The 23982-nt window shown below is 42.1% G+C and overlaps 2 protein-coding genes across 3 annotated transcripts in view; one reads left to right on the top strand and one right to left on the bottom strand.

The window, feature by feature from the left end:
* Positions 1–11678, bottom strand: part of LOC110983940 (protein DENND6A-like) — a 30227-nt gene extending 18549 nt beyond the window's left edge. The window contains exons 1-2 of the mRNA XM_022243644.2: positions 11326–11678; positions 8769–8807 (exon numbers count right to left, since the gene is read on the bottom strand). Of these exons, the coding sequence (XP_022099336.1) occupies positions 8769–8807; positions 11326–11514 (228 nt within the window). The 5' untranslated portion in view covers positions 11515–11678. The remainder of the gene's footprint in view (positions 1–8768; positions 8808–11325) is intronic.
* A 10375-nt stretch (positions 11679–22053) lies between these two features.
* The window catches only part of LOC110983930 (laminin subunit beta-1-like), a 62158-nt gene continuing 60229 nt past the window's right edge, over positions 22054–23982 (top strand). Inside the window, exon 1 of one of the 2 annotated variants that reach the window (XM_022243605.2) lies at positions 22054–22276. The gene's annotated coding sequence lies outside the window, so the exon portion shown is untranslated. Of the gene's footprint in view, positions 22277–22363; positions 22522–23982 lie in introns of those variants that run through there. The other variant, XM_022243607.2, reaches the window with a different exon arrangement.

Raw genomic sequence — 23982 nt, 5'->3', positions numbered from 1 at the left:
TTCTTCAAACAGATGAAAAAATTTATAAACTGGTGTGTGCATGTACATGTACATGTGGGTCACAGAGGAATGAGGAATTCATTCTACTGTTTATATACATGTATGTGGGATTTCTATGGAACGCCTAAGAGGCAAAACCTCGGAGGCAACACGTCGATCGTTCCGTTACATCGATCGATCGTTGTTCAACATCGATTGATCAATCCAATACATCGATCAATCCTTTTTCAACATCGATCGATCCACTACATTGATCGATCGGTCCCCTACGTTGATCGATCGTTCTTCAACATCGATCAATCATTCTCTTTTGATCGATGAAAGAGCAATGGAAAAAGTGCAATGGAAAAAAAGCCATGGAAAAAGAGCAATGGAGAAAGAGTTATCTGAAAAGAGTGATGACGAAAAAGCGATGAAGGAAGATCGATGGAGAGGGAGCGATGGCGAAGGTCGATGAGATTACGTGTACATCGATGCAAATGGTGGTGCACAATTTTATGTGTGCATACATGAGTATACACACGGTTCTGCCTCTGCATGTTAAGTTGGTTGGAGTGGAGTTTGGCCGCCACCATGAATTTTGTTGTGTTTTCCAGATTTTTCACTTAACAAAGTGTTTTCGTGGCTAAGAAAATAGCAGGGGAAACCAGTTTGTGCCAACAAAGTTCAAAGAATAATCGGTTGGTTTTCAATTTTTTGAAAGAGTATGCAGGATTATTCCAAGAAGGTTGCATTAGAGTTTATAATAGGAAGGGCAAAGAAGATTCATCAGTTGACTAGGCAATTCTTTTCTCTTTTTTTCTTCCTCCTGTTTGATTTTACACACAGCTTCACAGACAAGGGCTCTGCTCGCCAATGTGTTTGAATGGTTGTAATGCTTTTATAGTGTGACCTGCATGGAGAGAAAAGTTTGGTTGATGTCAGTTTTAATATGCTGGTGTTGATACCAATACATCTATGTATGTGTATAGTTGAGCTCTTAGATAGTACATTCATGTATGTAAAGTCTTCCTTCAGTGTTAAAGGTAACTGGGAAGTCAATACCGGTCTCCTGCAAGGCCACAATAATCTGGTGCTGGGAGATGCCAAGGCTCACTTTTGTAACCTCCCCACCCACCCAAGAAAATGCCTCTGCTGCACTACTGAGTCTACAGCCTGTACATTTTACCAAAGTCCTCCCTAAAGCACTGCAGACAACTTGATGTTCCCTTTCGACCACTGGCGGCGGAACGATTTTGTAAGTGGGGGGACAGTTGTTGGACCATCAGGCATCAGTCATTTAGGGCTCGATCGATTGAGCTCCATCTGATTAGAGAACCTGCAAAAAGTGAGGGGGGGGCAGGGCCCCTCAGAAAAATTGGGGGTGCCACTGGCCCCCATCTCCCCTATTGCCCAGTTTTAACGAGGGAATCAAACTGAGTGCAGACAGTCGACCCAGCTTTCAGTAACTGCTTACCTTTGTCAGGTCAAGCTGAGTCAGCTGGGGGAGGGTCACTTGTAAACATATGGATAGCGACCGACCGGCAGGAGTGCACACGCACTGTCCCCCCTCCCCACACACACATGTACATACACAGAAAAGATATTATTACCCCTGGTACACTGTACATGTATATATCATCAAGTCATTATACATGTAAGTGATTTTGGAGAAAAAAACGGTAATGTACATATGTATGTATACACGTACACAGCCAGCTTTTGGCAGTGGAGTACCAGATAAGAGTTTTCTACCCCTACATGTTGACGGGCATTACCCATCCATTACAAGCATTACCCATCCATTACAAGCATTACCCATCCATTATCGTGACTTACAGGAGACCAGTACATGTATTGACTTCTCAGATACATGTACATTGGTATCATCACCGGCGTATTACACCTGACATCAACCAAACTTTTCTCTCCATGCTGATCACACTATAAAAGCATTACAACCATTCAAACACATTGGCGAGCAGAGCTCGTGTCTGTAAAGCTGTGTATAAAATCAAAAAAAAGAATTGGCCTAGTCAGCTGATGAACAATCTTCTTTGCTCTCCCTATCATAAACTCTAATTCAACCTCCTTGGAATAATCCTGCATACTCTTTCAAAAAATAAAAACCAACCGATTATTCTTTGAACTTAGTTGGCACAAACTGGTTTCCCTTGCTATTTTCTTAGCCATAAAAACGCTTCTTGTTAAGAAAACAATCTGGAAAACACAAACAAACTTTATGGTTGGTGCTGAAGTCCATTCCAACCAACTTTAACATGCAGAAGCGACATGTATGATTATACCCTTTCCTGGAACAGTGTGTACACGCATGCACACACATGGTAACGGTTTATCCATTTAGAGATTTTCCTAAACGTTTAAACGGAACTAATTAAGTTTAATTGACGCAATCTGTGTTGATTTTTATTTTCAAACGATACTGTGAGAGTGTCTTTACATTTCGAAACACTTCAGAACCCGGTCAGATCAAAGGAACTCTTGATAACTCGAAGTTAAACTCTGCTTATCTCAAATACATTCTTCATTACCTCCGAAAGAATCTCTGATTCTTTAAGGTAGCGACGTAGTGACCACACTGGATGGAGGAAGCTCTGGGCATGCCGCAGCTTTAGCCTTGGTGCTGCCGCCCGCTCAACTTCAACACAGGCGCGCTGCTCACATGTTGATTGTCCAAACATAACCCTTTACGGCACCAAGAGAGTTGCGTCCCCATCGCGGTGCTGCAAATATGCATTTTGTGTAGCCGAATCTCACTCAAACAAAAAAGGTTAAAATTTACTTTCTTATATTTTTTTCTGGTATATTGTGGCGTTACATGCGTCACATCTAATTCCATTAATTCCAACTTTATCCATTTTTGGGGACAGGATAAAGCGTAAACAGACCCTATTTAGTTTTTGACCGAGCAGAAAAACTTCTTAGAGCTAGCCAGTCTAGCCTAAAAGTACCCTGCCCAGGGTTTAATTTGTCTAAACCATTGAACAAAAATATTTAGCTGTTTTAATACTTAATATCATGATTTTATCTGACTTAGAAGCCAATACACCTCAAAATACCTGGGAAGAAATTATTATTTTCAAGTGGCTGGGCAAGTCCCAGTGAAAAAACAAATTCTAGAATAAATCTACTTCAGCTCTGCAGAAAAAGATATCTCCTGAGGAGTGATTGACAGCTGTATTGTTCCGTGAGATACAATGTATATTTTGTATTTGAGTCTGGGTCACACATCTTTGAAGATGCCCATATCTCCAGCAAGACATGCAGGGCAGATGTATTGATTGTAAATTCTCAGCCAATTATTAAGTTGATTCTTCGTTTAAAGGCAAATTGAAATGGTGCTAAACATTTTAAATGCAAATTCCGACCCTTAACCCTAACCCCCAAGGGTGTATGTAAAATCGTATTGAAATTGGAGGATTTTGGACTGTTAGGGTTAACACATGGTGCACTGTTCGCATCGATGTAATTTCATCGACCTTTGTCATTGCTCCTTCTCCATCAATCTTCTTGATCGCTCTCTCCATCGCTCTTTGGTCACTGCTCTTTTTCCATCACTCTTTCTCCATTGCTCTTTTTTCATCCCTCTTTTGGCACCAATCGAAAGAAAATGATCAATATTAAAGAACGATCAATCAACGAAGGGGACTGATCAATCAATGTAGTGGATTGATCGATCAATGTCGAAGAACAATCGATCTATGTAACAGAACGATCGATGTGTTGCCTCCAAGTTTTGCCTCTTTGGCGTTCCATAGATTTCTTCAGGCAAGAGAGATGAGAGACTTATTTTACTGAAGTATTCAGCCAGGTAATGTACAAAGGGATCCAAGAAAAACTTGTCAATTGTAAAGGCACATGAACGTACAATATACATTTGCAAAGCTCTACAAAGGTCAAAAGTAATGCCACTTTACCCTTGTCTAGACATACATGTATGCACCTCCAAGCTGACCATCTGTTACCACAACCCCAACCTACATGTTTGTAAGCATGATAGGTCTGATCCCATCTATAAACCAAGAACATAGTCTGAGAGCAACCATAAAGCACAACCCTCTATTATTTAAAAACAGACTGCAGCAAAGCTATTTGAAGTTTTGAACACTAAACAAACTGTTCTACACCGTCATCAACATTTTCATCCAAATTAATTCCTAAAGTCACAACCAAATCAGGTTTAACATGTACTTGCAAAACACAAGAACTATTAAAGGTCATATTTTTTCTTGCTGATATACCACAAGACACCCAATTTTTGAAGATGTGTACTACACATGCACACAAGCAACTTCATATGAAAGTGGATGAACCTACATGTAGTTTATGCATCAATAATGATGCTTATCAAATAATACCGGAAGCCTGGATTGTGAAATGACAGATGGTACTCCTTATCCAATCAAGACAGCATTTCAGCTGTAATTCTATCAATTACCACAAGTGTACAGGTATATTGATTTTTTATTTCTTATAATTCTTACAGGTGCCATTGAAGTGGTGAGAAGAGAAAAAGTATGTTCAAGTATGGGAAGTGATGTTATTACACCAGTTTAAACTCAATTGGGAAGCCACACCAACTAGATTATCATGTTTTGGATGATTGTATCCCCTTGAACGAGCTCAGCCTAAGCAACATGATCATTTCCAATACAAATGTCAATGCAAACAGTTTTGTAGTACACATCTGGAATTTGATGTAAATGTTTGATACCAAATCACATGTACCAGTAGGAATTGGAAAATAAGTATTCGTGCATATGTATGTACATGTAACATAAAATGTAATAACATTACATGTATAACAGTTTTAGGCTCATGTACGGGTACATACTGTATAAGGGTTGCTTTCATAACATACTCAGAACTTTACACTGCGAAGTACAGTACACATACATACATACATGTACATGTACATGTATATGTACATGTACGTAATTTTCTTCCTATTGTTTTACTTGTACATGTATGTACATGTACATGTGCGTTTACATGGTGAGTAGGAATGGAAATCGAACAGTCTTAAATATGAACAACAGTTCATACAGATTAACATTTGTTTTCAAAAGAACTCCAAATGGACCATTTGACATTGACATGTGCATACCATAAATGTACATGTACCTACTGCAGTGTGAAAAAATACTGAACCATTTTACTGAACCATGTACAAGTGCACATAAGTTTAGTCAATTTGAACCTCACCAGGGCCATTCTCGGTTACATGTGTGACAAATATTGGAAAATTCTATGACTGACATCCTTCCTTAGCCTCTGAAAATTACATGTAGGGCTGTGCCAAATATCGGATTGATTATCGAATATTCAAATATTTTCCCAATTTTAATATTTGAATGCAAAATTCATGAAAAGGAAGGGAGATTTTTCTGTTATTTTAAATGAGAAAAGTTGCAGTCTGAGGCAGCTATGGAGGCTTGTTTCAAGCAGATTCAAATGAAAGCAATGATTACAATGATTCACAAAGTAAATTATTCATTCAAAAATTTAAAAGGAATAGAAATGTTCATCAGGGCAACAAGTATTGCTCGCCTCTTCAATTTGCTAAATCGTAGCTGGAGATACTCCTAGACATGAGAAGCTACATGTATATTACAATGATTGTAATGTATAACTGCATACCGGCATGTTACTGCAACTGATTTTGGTTTGTTCATCAACAATCTACCAGTTGGTGCAACTGAATATTTGGATATTTGATTGAATTGAAGGTCCAATATTTGAAGAGTGAATTATTTGAATTGATTCAGCCCTACTGAAAATGACCCATCTACATTTATATTTCCATTATGCTATTAACATTAATCAACATACATGTAACCAAGAAGACCCCACCTCTCTTTATATATGTACAAAAAGCATACGATGGTATACTTGACCAGTGTATGGTTCAGTGGGTGTCATTTCAAGCCCCAACAATGATTACTACATTTACAGTACATGTGTACTTGTAAGCTTTTTAAATTGCCCAAAGAGAGAAAACAAATCACATGCATGTACATGTCCCGGTACCAGTAGTTTTCATGAATGGAGAACAAATTGCTTCCCTTGCTACAGCATATTACTTCATTTGGGTTACATACATGTATCAATCTAATCATAGTACCCCCATGAGGTTACTATGGCCGTTTTCCAATACTCAACTTCGGCTCCATCTTAGGCTCCAACTGTTTTTTACTAGCCGACTTTGAAGCTGTAAGCACAGTAATCAGTGTAATAGTGCCACAGAACATCAAATAAAATGCAAGAGAGCCAAAAAATACAGTAATCCAATGAAATTTAAACGCTTCAGGCCCACAATCGGGAATTGGTTTTGGGAACGAAGCCTGAGACGGAGACGAAATTGAGTATTGGAAAACTGCCCCAGAACACGCAGTAATGGTGGAGTACCACAGAAATACTGCAAACTACGGGTATACAAACTACACCTGTTTGATTGAGGAAAAAAAAAGTACATGTATCTTCCACAAAGTAACATTTGAAAGAAAATAACTAAATTTTCAGCATATTTTGTTACCGGTTGAGCAATGAAAGAGGGAGACACATGCAATATACCATGGATGTACATGTATGTACATGTACATGTATGCTTAAGAGCAAATCAATAAATCCACAAATTCACTAAGATTCTTTGCCAGTGTAATTTTTATGGTATATGTAGTAACATGTGCTTGACCATGTACATGTGGATGATGAATGGTAATGAAATGATCTGACTCAGGCAACCACAATGTCCACATAGATAAATTGTACATGTATGTATGTAAAATGTATGTGTTTAGAAAAATACAAATGTTTTCTGCTGTCATGTGCAAACTGGTCCGCAGCATTCTGTAGGCCTTTGAGGAAAAAATTTAAAGTATAATGCCACAAACAAAATATATGTAATGTACTGCAGATCACGACTACATGTACATGTACATGAGCGACGTTTGCTGTTGTACTAATACATGAGTGATGTAGGCCTATCCCAGGGAGTATATATGTACATGTACATTACCTTGCTCTTTCCAATGGTTGAAAGTGTCATTACAGCCACACTGGTACTATGTCAGTTCATGTGTAGTGTACATACGGTACAAGTGTGATGTGCTGCAGGGGTCAGTGAAGGACTATTTTTGCTACAGCTACATGTATCTTTTTTTAAAATTGTTAATTACTGGGCCATTTTTATCATATTTCACTGATAGCAGGTTGGTTTTCAGAAGGTTTTTCTCTTGTTCCGAAAAGTTGGAGTTTTGTGCAGGGCATGACACACTTGGGTGAGCAAAACACCATGGACCCCTACACGGCAGACAAGAAAGAGTATTGTTGATACGGTACATGTACATGTAGGTGACTGCAAGACAGATCGCTTTCTTCTTTAACTGTTAACTACACCCCATATAGAAATTAGCATGGGCAAGAAATTACTAGTAGAGTTCAATTATTCAAAACTGTAGCCAAAGTGTTATTAATAATAATAATAATAATATATTTTTACATGTACCGGTATAACGTGCCAGTTTCCGCCTCGAGAGATGCTCATGGTGCAGTACAATCAGGAAAACAAAAACCCTTAATATTGATTGATAAGTGATTGATTGAAAAATAATCACAAACAGGCTCACCTTGCATTTTTGTGTTGAATTTGTATAGTTCAGTCAGAAAAAGTACAAAGATACACTGTAATTCAAGCTAGCAGAATTTACGGGAATTTTTCATGTCTTAATATATCTCCACGTGTGTTTTTATTTTGAAGTCTAAAGTTTGGGCACTGACATTCATTGTGTTAATTATCTTGAGGAATACCACTGAACTTCAGTGTGCAGACAGACTGATGTAAAAGCCTAGAGGACAATCAAATTGATCTCATGGTACACGTCCCTCAGACTGAACATGAGTGATGAACTCTGCAATGTCCATTACACACTCATTCATCAATTTCTAAATACAAAGTCACAATATACATGTATTCACATGAAAAGCTTACACTCTGATTTGTATCAGAAACCATGTACAAACTATACCCAGGGCTATGTGCGTAGGTGCACCATTCTTGTCGGACTGGGTTTTTGGCCTCATGGTGTGACTTCATCCTCACACACACTCAATACGGCTAGGTTGTGCATAAGTTCAATAAAGTCCTTATTAAAACGTGGCATCTTACAACAGAGGACAAATAATACTGTATACTGCTGCAAGTGCACAGTCAACTAAATATTTTAACACTTCTGAGCTGCCATGTATGTTTGTATTTGCTCCATTTGTGCATCATCAGCAATGGTGTACCGATACTTCTTTAAATCTTGCAACAAGTACATAATCCAGTGACAGTGCTCATTACAAATAAGCCACTGATTTGGAAGGTGACCGATTCAACACACAGCCAACAGATTACACCCTGGAGAGTACACTGCATTGGGAAGTGAACACCATCAATGGGAGTGAGAAATATTATGAACAAAATTTACATTTCACGCAGTTGCATAAATCACAAGGTGTGAACGTATCTTCCCCGCTTGTGTGAAACGGCATGGGGAATCTTTTCCTTTGTGTGCGAAAAGATGGGAATGTTTTTCTGTATGTGTAAAAAGGAATGGAAATGTTTTCTCACAAACGTGAACAGTTTTCCCACTTGTGCAAACAAGTGGGGAAAGGTTTCCCACTGTGGGAAATTGTTTGAACATTCTGTGAAAAGAATTTCCCACTCCCAGGTTATCATTCTATTGCAATGTACTGTACATTATAAACTTCACACATGCACATACCTCCTTCTCAGATAGTTTCACGTGGCTTGGGTAGACAAACTGCAAAGCAAAGACAAACATTTGCTTTATGAATACATGACGCTGTAAAATAATGACAATAGAGAAAACAAAAGAAGCAAAGATCCTTTACACACTGATTAATATGGCCTTCCAAATCTATGATCATTATTGGGTAGTATGTCGAATCTGGTAGGTTATACATGTACATGCACCTCTCCTACCAATGGAGTTTGTTTCAAAACATGTACCGTACATGTACATCTACACCCATGTACATGTATGTGCATCAACATTTTGATGTACATGTATGTGTCAGTTTGTAAATTTGTTTTGCTTTACTTCTATTTCTAGTTATTATGTATTTATCAAAATTTTGACAAGCTTTACACTATTGTACATGTACATAACTTAAAATTGGGCAGAAAGACCCTGCAAAGCCCTATGATAAAATTGTAAAAAGGATTATGTAAGTAACACATGTAAGCAGGAGGTCTCACTGAAGTGATCTTGTATGTACATGTATATATATTTCCAAATAGGTCACTTGGGAGACATTTTGTGGTAAATTTTTCAACATTAGGGAGACATCGGTCATGAGGGAGACATTTCAATGTCTCCCTAATGCTCCAACGACAATGTACCAAAAGGAGGAAAATTTCTAATGTCCACATTTTGAGAGATGATAGATTAGGGTCTGAAAGGAAAACATGCAAAGTTTGATAAAGATCGGATTAGGGAATACTGATTTATGGGACGGTAAAGTTTGAAAAATTTTGTGCACGTTCCTATGGGAATGTCTCCCAAGTGACCCATTTTCGGTAATTATTATACAAATATACATGTATATTTTCTCAAAGGATCTCAGACAGCACCAAGTATGCACAACTGATATTTGTTACATTCATGAAATATAATTGGAAAAAAATCATTCTAAAAACAAAGGTGTAATATTTAATTTATATTACATGTACCTCACTGACACAAATGGGAAATGGCACACATGTAATCCAGGACTATATGAACATTTTCTTTGGGTGGAAAGACTTAGGATTCCTGAAACAAATACAAGTACTGGTGGGTGAATTAATGCAGGATTGAGGAACCTTGCATCGTGAAAAGCTAACCCCTAGTAGCAAATCAGAAAGTCAAGTACATTGTGTATCAGGTAGTTTATGATGGTGAGAACAGCCTTGATATTCCTCATGCAACTTCCACCCGTGTGACATTTTGGTATCTGAATTGTTTTCTGGACTACCGGCATGCCATTCATTACTACAAAAATTTAGTCCCAACTTAGTCCTAACTCTGAGAAACATGTGCTCAATGACTCCAACAAACACTAACTGATGGCAAACCATGAGACTAAATCACAAATTGATACATGTACATGTGCCGGCATGGCAACAATTCCATACTTGATTCCCTCTGTGAGAAAAAAGTATTGCAGGAAAAACTAGTGCATGGTCAAATATTACAGTATTTTAAAGTGTGTATTTTGTTTTTATCTGATCACACATTTACATGTATGTACATGTACATGTTTTATACATTACAGTCAGCATTAAACAAATACATGTACATGTACCACATCATACTGTGTGCACCAATTATTCAATTCACTCTCCATAACCCTGTGATTACATGGCTGAGCTAATAAGGAACATGGTACCAGCCCCCATCAAAACAAGAGGGTGGGAGTTTGAATTTGTGGTTGGTTTGAAGTTTGAAGTCTTTTTGTTCCATGTCAAGACATATCTAATACATAGACTGAGCGATAAGATACTACATTGTACATGTACCAATGGGCTCTTCCAAAACTTGAGCAGCAGATTAGATGTCTTAACATGAAACAGCCATCAAGACGATGAGGGGTCAAGTGACGTAATGTTCAACGACCTTATTTTAAAGATGGCGACTGTGAGAGCAAGCCCGTGAGATTGAATGGGTGAAGGCAAAAAGACTTGAACATACCAGAACAACATGAGTGAAATCATTCAATAAATGGCCCTAAGAAAGCAGAAAGGCTAAGGATCATTTCTGTGTGCAAAAGAAATTGCGCCCACGATGATAAGTGGGTGCAACGAAAATGCTTAGTACGCCGACACGAAATTGCCTATATGGATGTGTGGCTAAGGATGGATCGGAAGTGAGAGTTCATGCCACACTAGCAGGGCTACTATCAAGTTTCATTGAAAAACATAGCGTTTCAACTCCATGTAAAATGCACTGGCTCAAAGTCACACAGAGTTATGACGGAGTAGTCAGGTAGTGACTTTGAGTCCTCAAAGTAGGCCTCCTCCCCACCTATTTGAAGTTAGGGGAAGAGTTCCATATATACGGACGCCGGTAATTATTCCCTACAGTGAACTAGCCTTCGGAGAGTAAAAACATGTCCAGAAAAGTTCCATTTAGGAGGGGGGGAAAAGTTTAGGCCTACTTAGAAAACACTTTTTCAGACCAGTCTCATTGCGTTTGTGCACGTGCACGGGGCGTCAAGTGGCGTCCATCTGTTCGTATATGGAACTCTTCCGAAGTTAGTACTTGGGCCTAGGCCTACCTCCAAAGCTTGACCTAACTCCAAATCGAATGTGACTACGCAGACACAGTGGAGCCAGTTGGACAGTCTGTCCCACGGCAGAATCGCTTTAGAACGAAACTGTTCTTGTTTTATCCCCGATCCGTCCATACTTCCATGGCTACTAACTGAAGATCGGAGCCGATCATTGGGGACTTCACTCGTCGCCATTACGCTTCTCTATTTCAAAATTCAAATACCAAACCTTCGATGCACCTGGATGTCCAGTACACTATGAATGATGTACAATGTAGGCCTAGAACTTTTGTACTTGTCTACATATGTACATGTACACAGTGAATGCACCATTTTTTGCTTGCAGTGCTCGCGCCTTGTAAGCTTTAAAAAGTTACCAGACCAGTATTCCCTTCTTAAGTGTTCAGAACTGGATACCAGCCTACTGCATCGGTTGTGATCAATGGTAGGCCAACAGGTGGCGGTATTTAACTTTGTTGTCGAGTTCCGATTTTTTTTACAAGATAGGGCGCACCCCGTCATTAAATTTCTAGTGACACCAGTGATAAATTCCTATACTTCAAAATTCTTTGAAAAATACTCACAACTCTCACAGATGATAAGGCCGTGCGAAAACTTATGTTCGACATAATTGTCCCCTTACATTTACCTTCAATTTTAGTGGGTTGAACTTTTGAGAAATTCTCACCCAAAGCAAACCACCCCTAAAATGAAGGAAATTTCCCTGCCCAGAGAAGTAGCCATTTTGAAAATGCATCCCTCTGCGAAACGGCTATATAGTGCCAGTTTTGGACCCGATTGCATCAAAATTGCTCAAAACTGGAATTCCTAAGTCTAGGCCAGAGTGTCAGTGCATTATTTCTTTAATTCTCCAATTCCATGACTCTCTAGTTTAGAAAATCTTGACTGTATATCTTTTTTAAAATTTCTTTTGTGTGAGTGTGGCCTATTTACAGGGGTGAGCCCTTTAATAACCTGGATAGCGACCCCACCCCAAAATAAAAAAGACAACCAAACCCTCGTAACAAATTATTTTGTTCGAGGTGTTGATGACCCGGGTTAAAGAATCAACTTGAGTCACAATTGATCAGCTTGATTTGTGTCCCTGGGTATTAAACTGACTCGACTGCAGTCAAGTCATTGAGAATTTCAAGTTACTCGCAGTAATTACAGTAAAACGTTGCGAATTTAGTAAAAAAAAATAATGCACAACCTAAAATCAGGGAAGACCTCAAATGTAATACCATCCCCGGCTGGTTCATTGCACACGTTGCATTTGACCGTTGGTCTTACACTCACAATGGTGCTCAAATGTCAGTGACTTTAACCGAGTTGTAACAAGTCACTAATTTTTGTAAGCCGATCGTTGAAATATTGTGACTTGAGTCGAGTGGGGTCTTTGATTAGGACCAACATCGAGTTGAGTGAGTCGAGTCAAGTATTTAGTTCGAGTCAATTCAAGTCACAAATAATTATTTGGACACAATTGGACAAATTAAGGTAAGAGAGAAAGTCATTTGGGGCAATTTTAAATTTACCCCTAGGTTTCTCTGTGGCCTCACCGCATCTTATGCTTGATTATAAAACATGACATACACATTATAAACTGGCCCTACATGTTTTTCGCAAAGTTTGATGGGGGCTCGAGTCTTATTAATTTTCACTCGGGGCTAAAGTCGAGTTGAATCATTTGCTCGCGGTGACCCGAATTGAGTCAATTACCCGTCGGGACTCAAGTCGATTTGAGTCGCCAAAAGTTGTGACTCGCATCGGACTCAATTCGAGTCAGAGATTCGAGTCATTACAACTCTGGACATTAATTGATTTATTACTCATAAATTTTGACCCGACACATCCTGATCACGCATGATTAAAGTCGCCGTGAGATAAGGTTCGCCTACTCGTCAAAACGCTGTTTTTGTTGATACCATTGTATGCACGCTGTAAGATTATTATACCGCATTACTGAGTGCATGTACAGGAGGTGTTAAGATTTCTGATCGACATCATTCCGACACCACACCTGCAAAAGCCTCCTCCTTTCGCCGCGTGGTGACGGTCGCGTCCTAGCGTCCCAATACCCTCACCATCGTATCTCTAATAGTACTATCCTAATTTTTCAAGAAAAGCGGCGCCTTCAGTGTTACTTTTTGTATTATTGGTTGAGGTCACAGCTAGGGCCACTAAACTAAAGTGACCTTAGCGATCAGGTGTCTGCCGATCCGTCAATCTTGTGGGTGCAGACCACTAATTCAAGTGAGAATTTCTGGCCAGCTCATTAGTATTAAAAGTGTTTCTTCTTTTGAAGAAGGAGATTGTTTGGCCCCAAAAATGTTGAGATTGTGTAAATCGCTGACAGGATGAACTCCCTGGGTCTTTGAGCTTTCATATGAGAGCAGAATGGCTAGAAACTACGGTTGAAAAATGGTCCTGCGTGCCCTAGAAAGTTGAGGGTTGCCACTTGAGAAATGGCTGCAATCAGACTTCGGAAAAATCTCTTTTTGGGGGGTGATTTTGTTTTGTAGGAATAATTAAAAATGTAATTGGTTAACCCACAAATATTGAAACTGAAAGATTAATGAACAGACAAGAACTTCATTTGTGTTTCAGAAATTTCAGAGATGTTGGCGTGCATGTTATTGGACCCTGAACAGTGCTGATTTAACACTATTTCCAATGGGGCTTGAATTAGTGGACTGTTCCCTTGTTTTGGGCTAAGGCAAGGAGGTCGCCTAATACATGTACATGTAGGTTTTTGACTGCAATCTCAGATGCTCAAGTGACGCAGGGACTTCCCGTGGGACAACACTAGGGGTGGGTGGAATGCTGCGGTGAGCACTCACTTTGCCAGACCGCTCCACGTTGCCAATTAGCCTCAAAATGCTGATGGACGGGCGTAGGAGCACCCGCTCTTACATAAACTTCGTCGTAATCGTGGTGGTACTTATGGATGCTAAGAGTGAAGCGTTGACAGGACCGGTGGTCGGCATCGAGGCAGCAATTGGTTAACTCTGGAGGGGGGCAATGTTTCAGTCGCCGCCGTAGGGAAGAACGGGAAGGACGCAGGTGTCGATGCGGAGCAACAAAATCAGGATGCGGATTTTGATGGTTATGCAGATCTTGCCGCTACGCCACACCGGGTGAATTCATCGTTGGAGGGACTGGTTATCTCTAGATCCGATGAGCAGTCATTTTGATATTTTTGAGACAAGGTAGATGAATTCGACATCCGAGGCTTTGACCCACTTAGAGTTGATGTTGATTGCCCTTGTGGTTTGCGGTATAGGAAGTCGGACAGGGGCTGAACTTTTGCCTTCCTCCAGCTGAGGGTGATTCTAACCCGCTACCGGAGCTTCCCGTGCAAAGTCTCAGCTAAGATGTCCAGCAGAATAGCGAGGAGCACAACATTGTCTGCATAACGGCAGGGGTCGGTGAACTACATGTAGAAGTGGTAACCGTCACCGAGAACAAAGTAACGCTCCACCAGACAGTTCAATCATGGAGGTAGAATTCTATAGTCGACTGCGACATTTAAGAGGCTTGGTGCAGCAGCACAGTCCTCCCTATTTCCTAATAAGTGGTTAGGGGGATCCGATAATGCTGCCTTCAGCTGGTACCCTGCAGAAGGGGCGGGAATAGAGGTCCTGCAGGATGCAGGTGTATTTAAATTAAGAGGGGCTCCGGTACCTTGGCGAAGGAGCCAAAGGGCGTCTCTATGCAAGAAATCGAAGGGGGCAGCCTTTGGACTCGGTGTAAGCTGTGTACAGCGATACGCCTCCACGGTGCGATGACTCCCTGCGCGAGGGTACGGTCTTTGGTTGAGCATCGGTGACGCGAGTAGATGTGAAAGCATCGTAAGGGGATGTCCATAAAGAACGCACAGGGAGGGGGGTGCTGTTGCGTACACCATGCGAAGGGAGGGGGAGTTCAAGTACCGCACGCAAACCGACATTTGCTTTTACTTAATGAATCTCCATCACATCAATACATTTTCTCATACACGTTAATACCAGAATTAGCTTTTTTTGCGTCAAAAACCATTCAAACACAGTGTTCTCGACCGTCCACCGCACCAATTATCCTCCCGTGCCAACGCCCATACAAACTGCAATATTACTCATGACACGAAGACTGGCAGCGTCTTCCAGAAACGTACAGGTGACCTCATCCGTGCGGCAGTATCACATTGTAGCTAAAAATGTATACAACCCTGCAACATTCCCACGGTTTAGTAAAAGTCAACGACTGATGATTATTTGGCTTTACCTGAGCATGTTTTAATACGACATCGTTTTTCTAAGGTGCAAAACGGTAATATTTTCCCTTGTTTTATTTAAACCTATGGTGCAAAGTAATTACGTGCATAAGAGTAAAAAAAGTCACGAGGATCATTTTTCTTTTATTCAGCACCTTTTTTAAGCTGCCAGGTGAATATTTTCCAGACCTGTGAATCAAGAAATACCGATATAAAAACCCATTATTACTTTGGTAATTTATTTCAGAATTAGGAAGCGACGTCCGAATAACAGTACTACAGTAAATGTACAATGTACTGTGACATTTAGTGATGCTAAAGCAAAGTACCCTGATAATTCAATACTTGTGGAATGCGTATGCGGGAAGGGGGGGAGCGCCACTGTGTACACCATGCGTGCAGGGGGGGGGCTGAAAAGTCGGCATTTCGTGTGTACGTATTTTTATGTACGTGTTTGGGGTGTGTTGTGTACACAATGCGTTAGTTGCATTTCACTTTTAAGGCACCTATCCATCTTCCCGTCAACACTTGCGCGAAGTGTTGCATATCCGTCAGAATCGCTCATGGGCGATTCTGACGGCCAAACGCAACGCACACGTACGTGTGTTATTATGTTGATGGAGTGGATTTTTGGGTCTGTGAAAGGGAAACGCATGAACGCATCGTGTATACGGGACGAAAAACGTACATAATATGGAAAGGCGCCTAATCGACTCCATTAACATAACACACGTGTGCGTCAAAATTGCACCGGGAGCGATTTTTACGGATGTGTAACGCCTCGCGCAAGTGTTCTCGGGCAGGTGGAGAGGCGCCTTTAGCATGATAATCATTAAGTTTTGCTTTCAGTTAAGGTTGCTGAAATAGGCTGAAACATTCTCGTGCATAAGAGTACATTCCGTTGGTTAAAATACACGGTGTCTTCTACACAATAGTTCTACTTACTAAACGAGAAAATCTCAAATTCCCCCCTTAGAAATTACTAAAACTAAAACTGAAAGCGTGCATGGCCACTATGTGACCGTTGCAGCCAAGCTCCGGAGCCTGTCTCGACCCAGCGCTGTATTTAGCAATGTCTCTAACTAGCCATGGGTATAGGTAGTAACCTAGACGACCAGGTTGCCCATGGACGCCCGCGAGGGTGTAGCCAGCCAGTTGGGGGGGGGGGCTTGAGGCACCCCCCAGCATATACGTCTAGCAGGGACGTCTTGAGGAAGGCCAGCAACATATCCCAGGAGCTGCAGCCTGCTATGCCTCACTCGAGTGAACAAAGGGACTGCCCACGTACGTCCGCGCTTGCCGGCGGCTGAGGCAGATAGTCCGAAAAGGACTGAACCTTGGTCTTTGCCCAGCTTATTGTCAGGCCAAGAGGGGCAGCCTCGACGACCATGGTCTGAAGAACTTGCACTGCACAATCTGGGCCAGCTCAACAAGCAGCCCAACATCATCTGCATAGGAGAGGTCCGTGATAGTGCCATGGTAGTCCACATCCACACCTGCCGAAACCTCCAATCTCCTGTTCAAACAATAGTCAATTGCCACGTTGAAGAGGTTCGGTGCTGCTACACATCCCTGACGCAAACCGACTATTGTGGAGAAGGGCGCAGATATAGATGAACCTTCCGTAACGAAAACGCTGGTGTTGGTGTGCAGAGCTCTTAAGAGGCTTGGCAGTTTTGGAGGAATATCAATTCCCTGAAGAAATAGCCATAATGCTCGTCCATCCAGAGAATCGAAGGTGCTTTTCACGTCCACATAAGCAGCTGTAAGAGGACGGTGGAACTCTCGGCGTTGCTCAACCAGTAACGTAAAACAGGAATGCAATCTGTGGTGGAGCAAGATGGGGTAAAACCAGCTTCTTGAGGCTCGCGCTTCTCCAAGAGGAGAGGAAGAATCCGCTGGTGGATGACCCGTGTGACAACTTTTCTTGGACTGACAGCATGGTGATGGGCCTGTAGCTCAAGGGCTGACGGCGGTTACCTTTGTTTTTATACAGGGAAACGATGATTCCATCGCGCCATGACTCAGGAACAGCCCCAGACTCACTGACTATACCGTGAGACCGGAGTGATGGCAGCCTCGAGTATCTCGGCTATGGCATCATCGGGTCCGGCGCCTTTCCATTGAGAAACGTCTGGACCACAGATGCAATCTCCTCCGCGGTTGGTGGATCATTGTAGATGGTAGGATCTGGCATATATACCAGGATCTGCGAAGGCCTGCGGACGGACATCAGCAGGGGGTGAGGGTTTGTTAAGAGTTGCAGAATAGTGTTTGTTCCAGCGCTGCAATTTGGACTGGGTGTCGGTCAGGAGCGAACCATCTGTCGCTAGCAGAGGGGAACAGAACTTTTTGTCATCGCTGTACAGTGAGCGGATGTATCTAAAGGCTGCTCTGCATGATGTTCTGGTGCGTGACAGCGCTTTGCGCTTTGAGCCAGTTTATTCTTCCAGATTTCTTTATCCAGTCGTATGCTATATCGTCTTTCCCGACACATGTCTCGGTAGGCATCCAGCCGTCTGTCAAGCCTTGCTTTACGACATTCGTCCACTAGCTGAAGAGACCGGTCAGAGATCCATGGCTTGCGGCGAGCAGGCTGTCCAGCAACCTCAGTGGCACTAGATGTAAGGCCCGACTGAACAAAATTCCAGGAGGCCTCTATGTCAGTGCATGGTCAGTGTGTGGAGGACCCTCAGCCAGTTTTTGCGTGACAATCTGACCAAACAGGATTGCATTTCTAGCTAAGCCGTCTTTGCCATAGCGCAGTCGCTTTGGTGCAGCTGAAATGTGACGACGAAGCTTTACCCGGATAGTGGCCTGCACAAGGCGATCGTCAGTACGGCCAAACTTGGCACTGCGATAAACCCGGAAATCCGTGAGAGTTTTCCAGGATATGGTCAGTGGTCTTCCTGGTGATCATCAAAGTACCAGGTGAGCTGATGGATGAGCTTGTGTGAGAACAAGGGCCAAGCAATACGGACGTCTGCGGCTGCAGATAATCCCAGGAGTCTATTAAGCCGTTGTCATTCGCCGCTCCAGCAGGGTGCGGTCCCAGGATACTCCTGAAGCCAGTCGGTTTGCGCCAACAGTCGCGTTGAAATCACCCAGCACAACGGTAACACCATGCTTGGAGATCCGCTGCAGCTCATGTTGTACGCAGTCGTAGAAAACATCCTTGTCAGTGTCATCAGCTATCTCAGTTATGGCATAACAGCAGACAACGGAGACAAAGCCGCAGGTGTGACGCAGTCTGGCGTAAATAAGCTGAGGGCCCAATGGTTTCCAGGTGACCAAAGAAGCAGCCACCCGGTGGTGGAGGGCGATCGCGACACCCTGAACGTGCAGTAAACTGAGGCCACTCCAGAGCAGCATGTACTTCCCAGCGTCGGTCTCTCCTAAATCCAGCCATCGAACCTCCTGAAGGCCTGCTGCCACGATGTTCAGGCGCTGCTCAGAAGGGACAGGTGTCCAGGACCATTCAAGGTCAGGATGTTCAAGGAAACAAATCGATGGAAGTGGCGGAAGATGTCAGTGCTCCGACTGCCAGTAGGTGCATCGGTGTCAACCCGCCCGTTAGTGTTTAGGGAGGCCACGTCATCGGGTCCTGAGGCAGACAAGAGCGCAGGGGTAGAAACAGAGGTAATGGAGTATGGTGCCGTAACCAGAAGAAAGGTTCATTTGGAGGGGTTGTTGGCCCAAAGCAGACTAGACAGGCGGAGGGACTTCCTCCAACTTGCCTCCCGAGAGACCCTTAGTTGTATTTCGTCTGGCCCCTACCCGTTAACCTGTCCGGCTTGGGGGACCTGCCAAGGGTATAAGACCCCCACCGGCATAGCTTGCAGGGTCAAAGGGCATACAAGATCCCTCACCACGAAAGACGCAACTCATAAGGGACGTGGATATTGATGTGATGAAAAAAAAATTTAAAAAAACGAACATTTCCAATTTTTGGCAAACAGAGTTACAATTTTCTGAAGTCAGGCAGAGATTTGATTGTGACATTAACGGCTGTCTTACCGTCTCAGAAGTCTTAAAAGTAAATGGTCACTGTTGGAATTGAACTTACTGCAGAAGCCAACTTTACACGTCTCGAAATTTAGACATCTCAATTTTGGAATTAATTGTTAATTGTTCTTGCCATAGTAAATTATCCATTGGACTGGAACACTTTCGAATCCCCAAAGTAGTATAGATTTTGCAAAATTACTAGCAGTTGCGACAACCATTTTCAAAATTTCTGCTGGCAGAAGTTTGGATTAAGTTTGCAGTTTCCATTTTATTTTTTTCTTCTCTTGGTTCACCGCACATTTCTGCTATTTCAGATTAAACGTCAATTTCACACGCCGTAATTTACGACACACCTCGATCGCGTTGAGCTTGTCGTCTAGCTCTTTGCGCGCGTAGGCCTACTTTGTCCTCTCGACGGCAAGACAGGACGCCGCGACGAGAGGAAACAATGAGAACCGTGTCGCCAAGAACGTACTTTGAAATGTAGCGTTCCTGTTAGTTATGCGGTGATACGGTACGCACGATGGATTTGTCCGTTTTGTTTGTTTCCCCGTATACAGTTCCATATTCTGTATAGCACTCCTCTGACAGCATTACAGTATTCGATTATACCATTCAGGTCTATGATTATACATACGCATTGTAATAAACGTTCCGAAAACGAAGAGGGGAAGTTGCTCTCCAGTCGTCGTTTGAATCACTCCCAGCGCTGTGGCGTAGCTAGGATTTTACGGGGGGGGGGCAAAGACAGCGCCAGCATCTTATGGGGGGACCAGCTTTCAGAGGTGTGGTTTTGTTAAATATCAATTCGCCCGTGTTTTTTGGGGGGCGGGGCCACCGGGATTTTTTGGGCGAGGGTACGTGCCCCCAGGCCCTCCCCCGCAGCGATCAATCTTGCACCGGTAGTCACGTATGCCTAAAATTATGTTACCCTGTGTAGGTGCATTGGCTATCTATTGAGTATGGATGGATGAACAATGGAACGCCGCTCAAAGTCAGACAAAACTTTTGGGCTGTTTCCTGTAGTATCCCATGGAACTGTTTAATATATAGCTCCATGAGTATACCCAGCAAGATATGGGACAGAGGGGTACCCCCCTTACATATCCAATCCCTATACACACTCTAGACTATTGTTACCTAACACATCCCCCTAGATGTCTGTGAAGAACTCCTGAAAGGCGATCGATTATTGACCAACACAAAGGTGTGTGTGTGGGGGGGTTCACTCCGTCCCATAATTTTGCTTCATAATGTCCTGTAAAGTCGTCAGCCGTAGAGTCTGTTGTTGGAAGTACATGTACTTTTGAACGTGAGTCGCGCTGTGCCCCCATTTAATGAGCCAAATGACAGTCGTATACTGGCTTCCACTTTGTAATGTACAGCCAGCTGTTGCATAAATTCCCCACTAGCCGGATCTATGTTACACACCTGCACGCGCATCCCTGGGGGAAGGGGTTGTGGAAATGAATTCTCACCTTTTGGTTTTATCAATGAGACATATATAACATCAGCTAACCGCTGATGGTGTAGCTCATTTTTTTCTTTTTTTTTTTTTAAAGCTTGACCTTAACGACTAGAGTATACTTGTCCCTGATAATCAAATGGACGAAGGTCTCACTCTTTACTTGTGAATGGATTGTGGGTAGGAGAACCTTAATACGCCCCAAATATCTTTCATTCAGGGACCACATAAACTATGGCAGTACTGTAAGTGTCGATGCGTGTAGCTTTGCTTCCATTGTGTAATACGGAGTGGGGGGGGGTTCTCATCTTATAATCGTCTTGCACTCGCCCCTGTTCACAAAGACCCCTACCCGTTCCCGAGTGGCGTCCATTTCCAGCGGTTTGAAGCTATTGCGACGGGAGTGCTTGTCAAAAGGTTTATGCATTTATTACTGTCCTTGAAAATGCATTGTTTTTTTTGCTAATTTCCATATCAATGCGAAAGGTTTGATATCATTTTACTGAGAAAAACCTGTATTAATTTGTGTTCACAGACTGCCTGGATTTTTATGTGTGTGTTTTTCTGTTTGAAATTTCTTTTTCTTTGTTGATTCATTTTTTGTTCAAGTATATTGCCATCAGATCAACTAGTAACCATTTTTTTGCAATGTTTTAAAGGAAATTTGCAGTTCACAATTTACATTCACATGTCCTCCTTGAACCTTCCCGCATTTTGTTGGTTTTATATTGAAAACAAAGAAGAAAATAATGCTCGAAGTTCATTATTATGCGATTGTTAAGCAGGAGGATCCTAAAATCCTGCCTTACTGACGGACAAAAATCGAAACTACCCCCTCTGTTGTTTTGTTATGTGAATTTTCTCAAGGAAACTTTCGTGCGTTCATAGGAACCCCTAGGAAAAGTTTGGTACAGTCCTTTCCTTTTGACTTCAGAGAGCTTTGTGCATGGGTATGGCGTGCGCTACACAGCACCCTAATAGCCTGGCGATCAGCCTCTTGTGACGCCCCTACAGTACTTTGGTGACCGTGTCTCCTGATCCGCGCGAAGAGAGCTGGGACAATTGTAATTCAAGCTATGTGGGGTAAAATTTACACGGCGCGCGGATTGTAAGTTGTAGGGCCGGGGCAAGGTTGAGTGGGAGCGATCGAGATCGAATGTCTCCCAGTTGTTGCTGAACGTGTATTGCAAATTCGCAGAGACGAGCTTGAACATCCTCATCTGTATTCGGTAAGGCATTTTGAGTTTCTCGTTACGACCCAGTTCCCATAGTTGTTGAGAAACAATGCGTTAAAAGGACCTCACTCTGTCAGTGTGTAGGGGTGACGACAGGCCGAGTGATTTGCCTGGGCAAGGCATCGAATGCGCGGAACATGCGTCTCTGGCTGTGTGCACCTGCTCAGATTCCTCTGTTTAGATTCGAGAGTCAATGGAACCAGCCACCCCCAGTGTGCTAACCAGATACTGAATGCAAAGTGAGTGTCACTTTTCTGTGGTGACAATCGCTGATTGTGCAAACTGCTCATTAGCCTAACACTGCGAAAATGTCATTATCTTCAAGAAAACTTCAGGAGTCGAAAAGTTTGAAGCTTAGAGTTAGGGCCTACTTAGAGAACTTTGAAGAGTAAGAAGTCATTACTCACACAGAGTAAAGACTTGGACTTCGAGTTCTATAAGTTTCTATGTGTAAGGGTGTTCCTTGCTTTTTAGCACTCTGCACTTCATTCCTATAATAATAACAGTGCAAAATCTCCCGATTTCAGTACTTCTTCTACTTCTACTATTATACTCTACAAGGTCCAGGATTTTACATACACCAAGTCCTCTTTTATAAAATAACTGACATTTTTTCCTGGAGTTCCGTCATGTCTTTTCCTCAATCCTTACAGCTCTAGTTTAGGTAAATAAATCTTGACAATATTTAAGTTAAACACCCACAATTTTCTTAGTCTGCATTTTACTTCCACAACTGTAAGATTGAGGCCTGTACAAACCTAATTTTGGCTATTTTGATGATGTCAACTTAGTTTGCCATCATTTTGTGTAAAAAACGTCATACATCCTTCTTGGTGAAGTCAGATGTCTAGAGAGGTTTATTCACCTTATCTCATTAAAATGGTGAAATTCATGAAAACATAAAATCAGCAGCATGTACTCTCTCGATTGTTGTCAGCAGCATGGCAGCTTGACCAATTGCAACACAGCTCCTATCTTTTCCTTGTTGTTTTCCTGTCACCCACAGATGAAAGTTGTGTTGTGATTGGCCCTATTTGCTTCTGTTCCAATGACCAATCATTTCATTGCACAAATACCTGTGATGGTAGAGTACATTGACACATTCGAAACAACCAAAACTGTGAGTTTGTACATTGCTATCTGTAAGGTTTGTATAAACCTTACAGTTCTGGAAATACTTGCGTTTGCCACTTGACAGTTGCTCAGTTGGGTCACGCCATTTTGTTTCAAATCAGCTGATGATTCACCACTAGTCTGGTTACCGTTCCCAGCCATAGTGAATATGTACTAAGATTCATCAAGATTCATCAATAATCTTCATACAGGTTAAGGAACCAGATTTCAAGTACATTCGCTAATTCATCTTTGTTCACACCTCTTCGTCATGTCACATACATGTACATATACACGTAGATGCTGCCGTATTACCCCATAATTTCCCTCAGACATGTCGAAAATCAAAGCCCTGTCCTCTTCACAAACAAGTCTTTCTGATATGAAAGAGGACATAACCACCAACTTACCGGTATCTAGGTGGTTCGTTTTAAAGTAGACTTTGTTTCCTTACGAGAAGAATGGGGTGCTAAAAGTTCTTTGTCTTGGATTGAGCACCATTTTAAAGTTATTAAACATGATGGAACCTAGACTGTACACCTCCTTCTTTCATGACTTTTACATTTTCAAGTCACCTTTCTTTCATT

This window comes from Acanthaster planci, linkage group LG04 (genome assembly GCF_054643075.1).
Source record: "Acanthaster planci isolate LZ-2023a linkage group LG04, COTS_SCS, whole genome shotgun sequence".
Classification (NCBI taxonomy): Eukaryota; Metazoa; Echinodermata; class Asteroidea; order Valvatida; family Acanthasteridae; genus Acanthaster; species Acanthaster planci.
The sequence above is the reverse complement of the archived record's forward strand: the minus strand, read 5'-3'. Positions and strand labels throughout refer to the sequence as shown.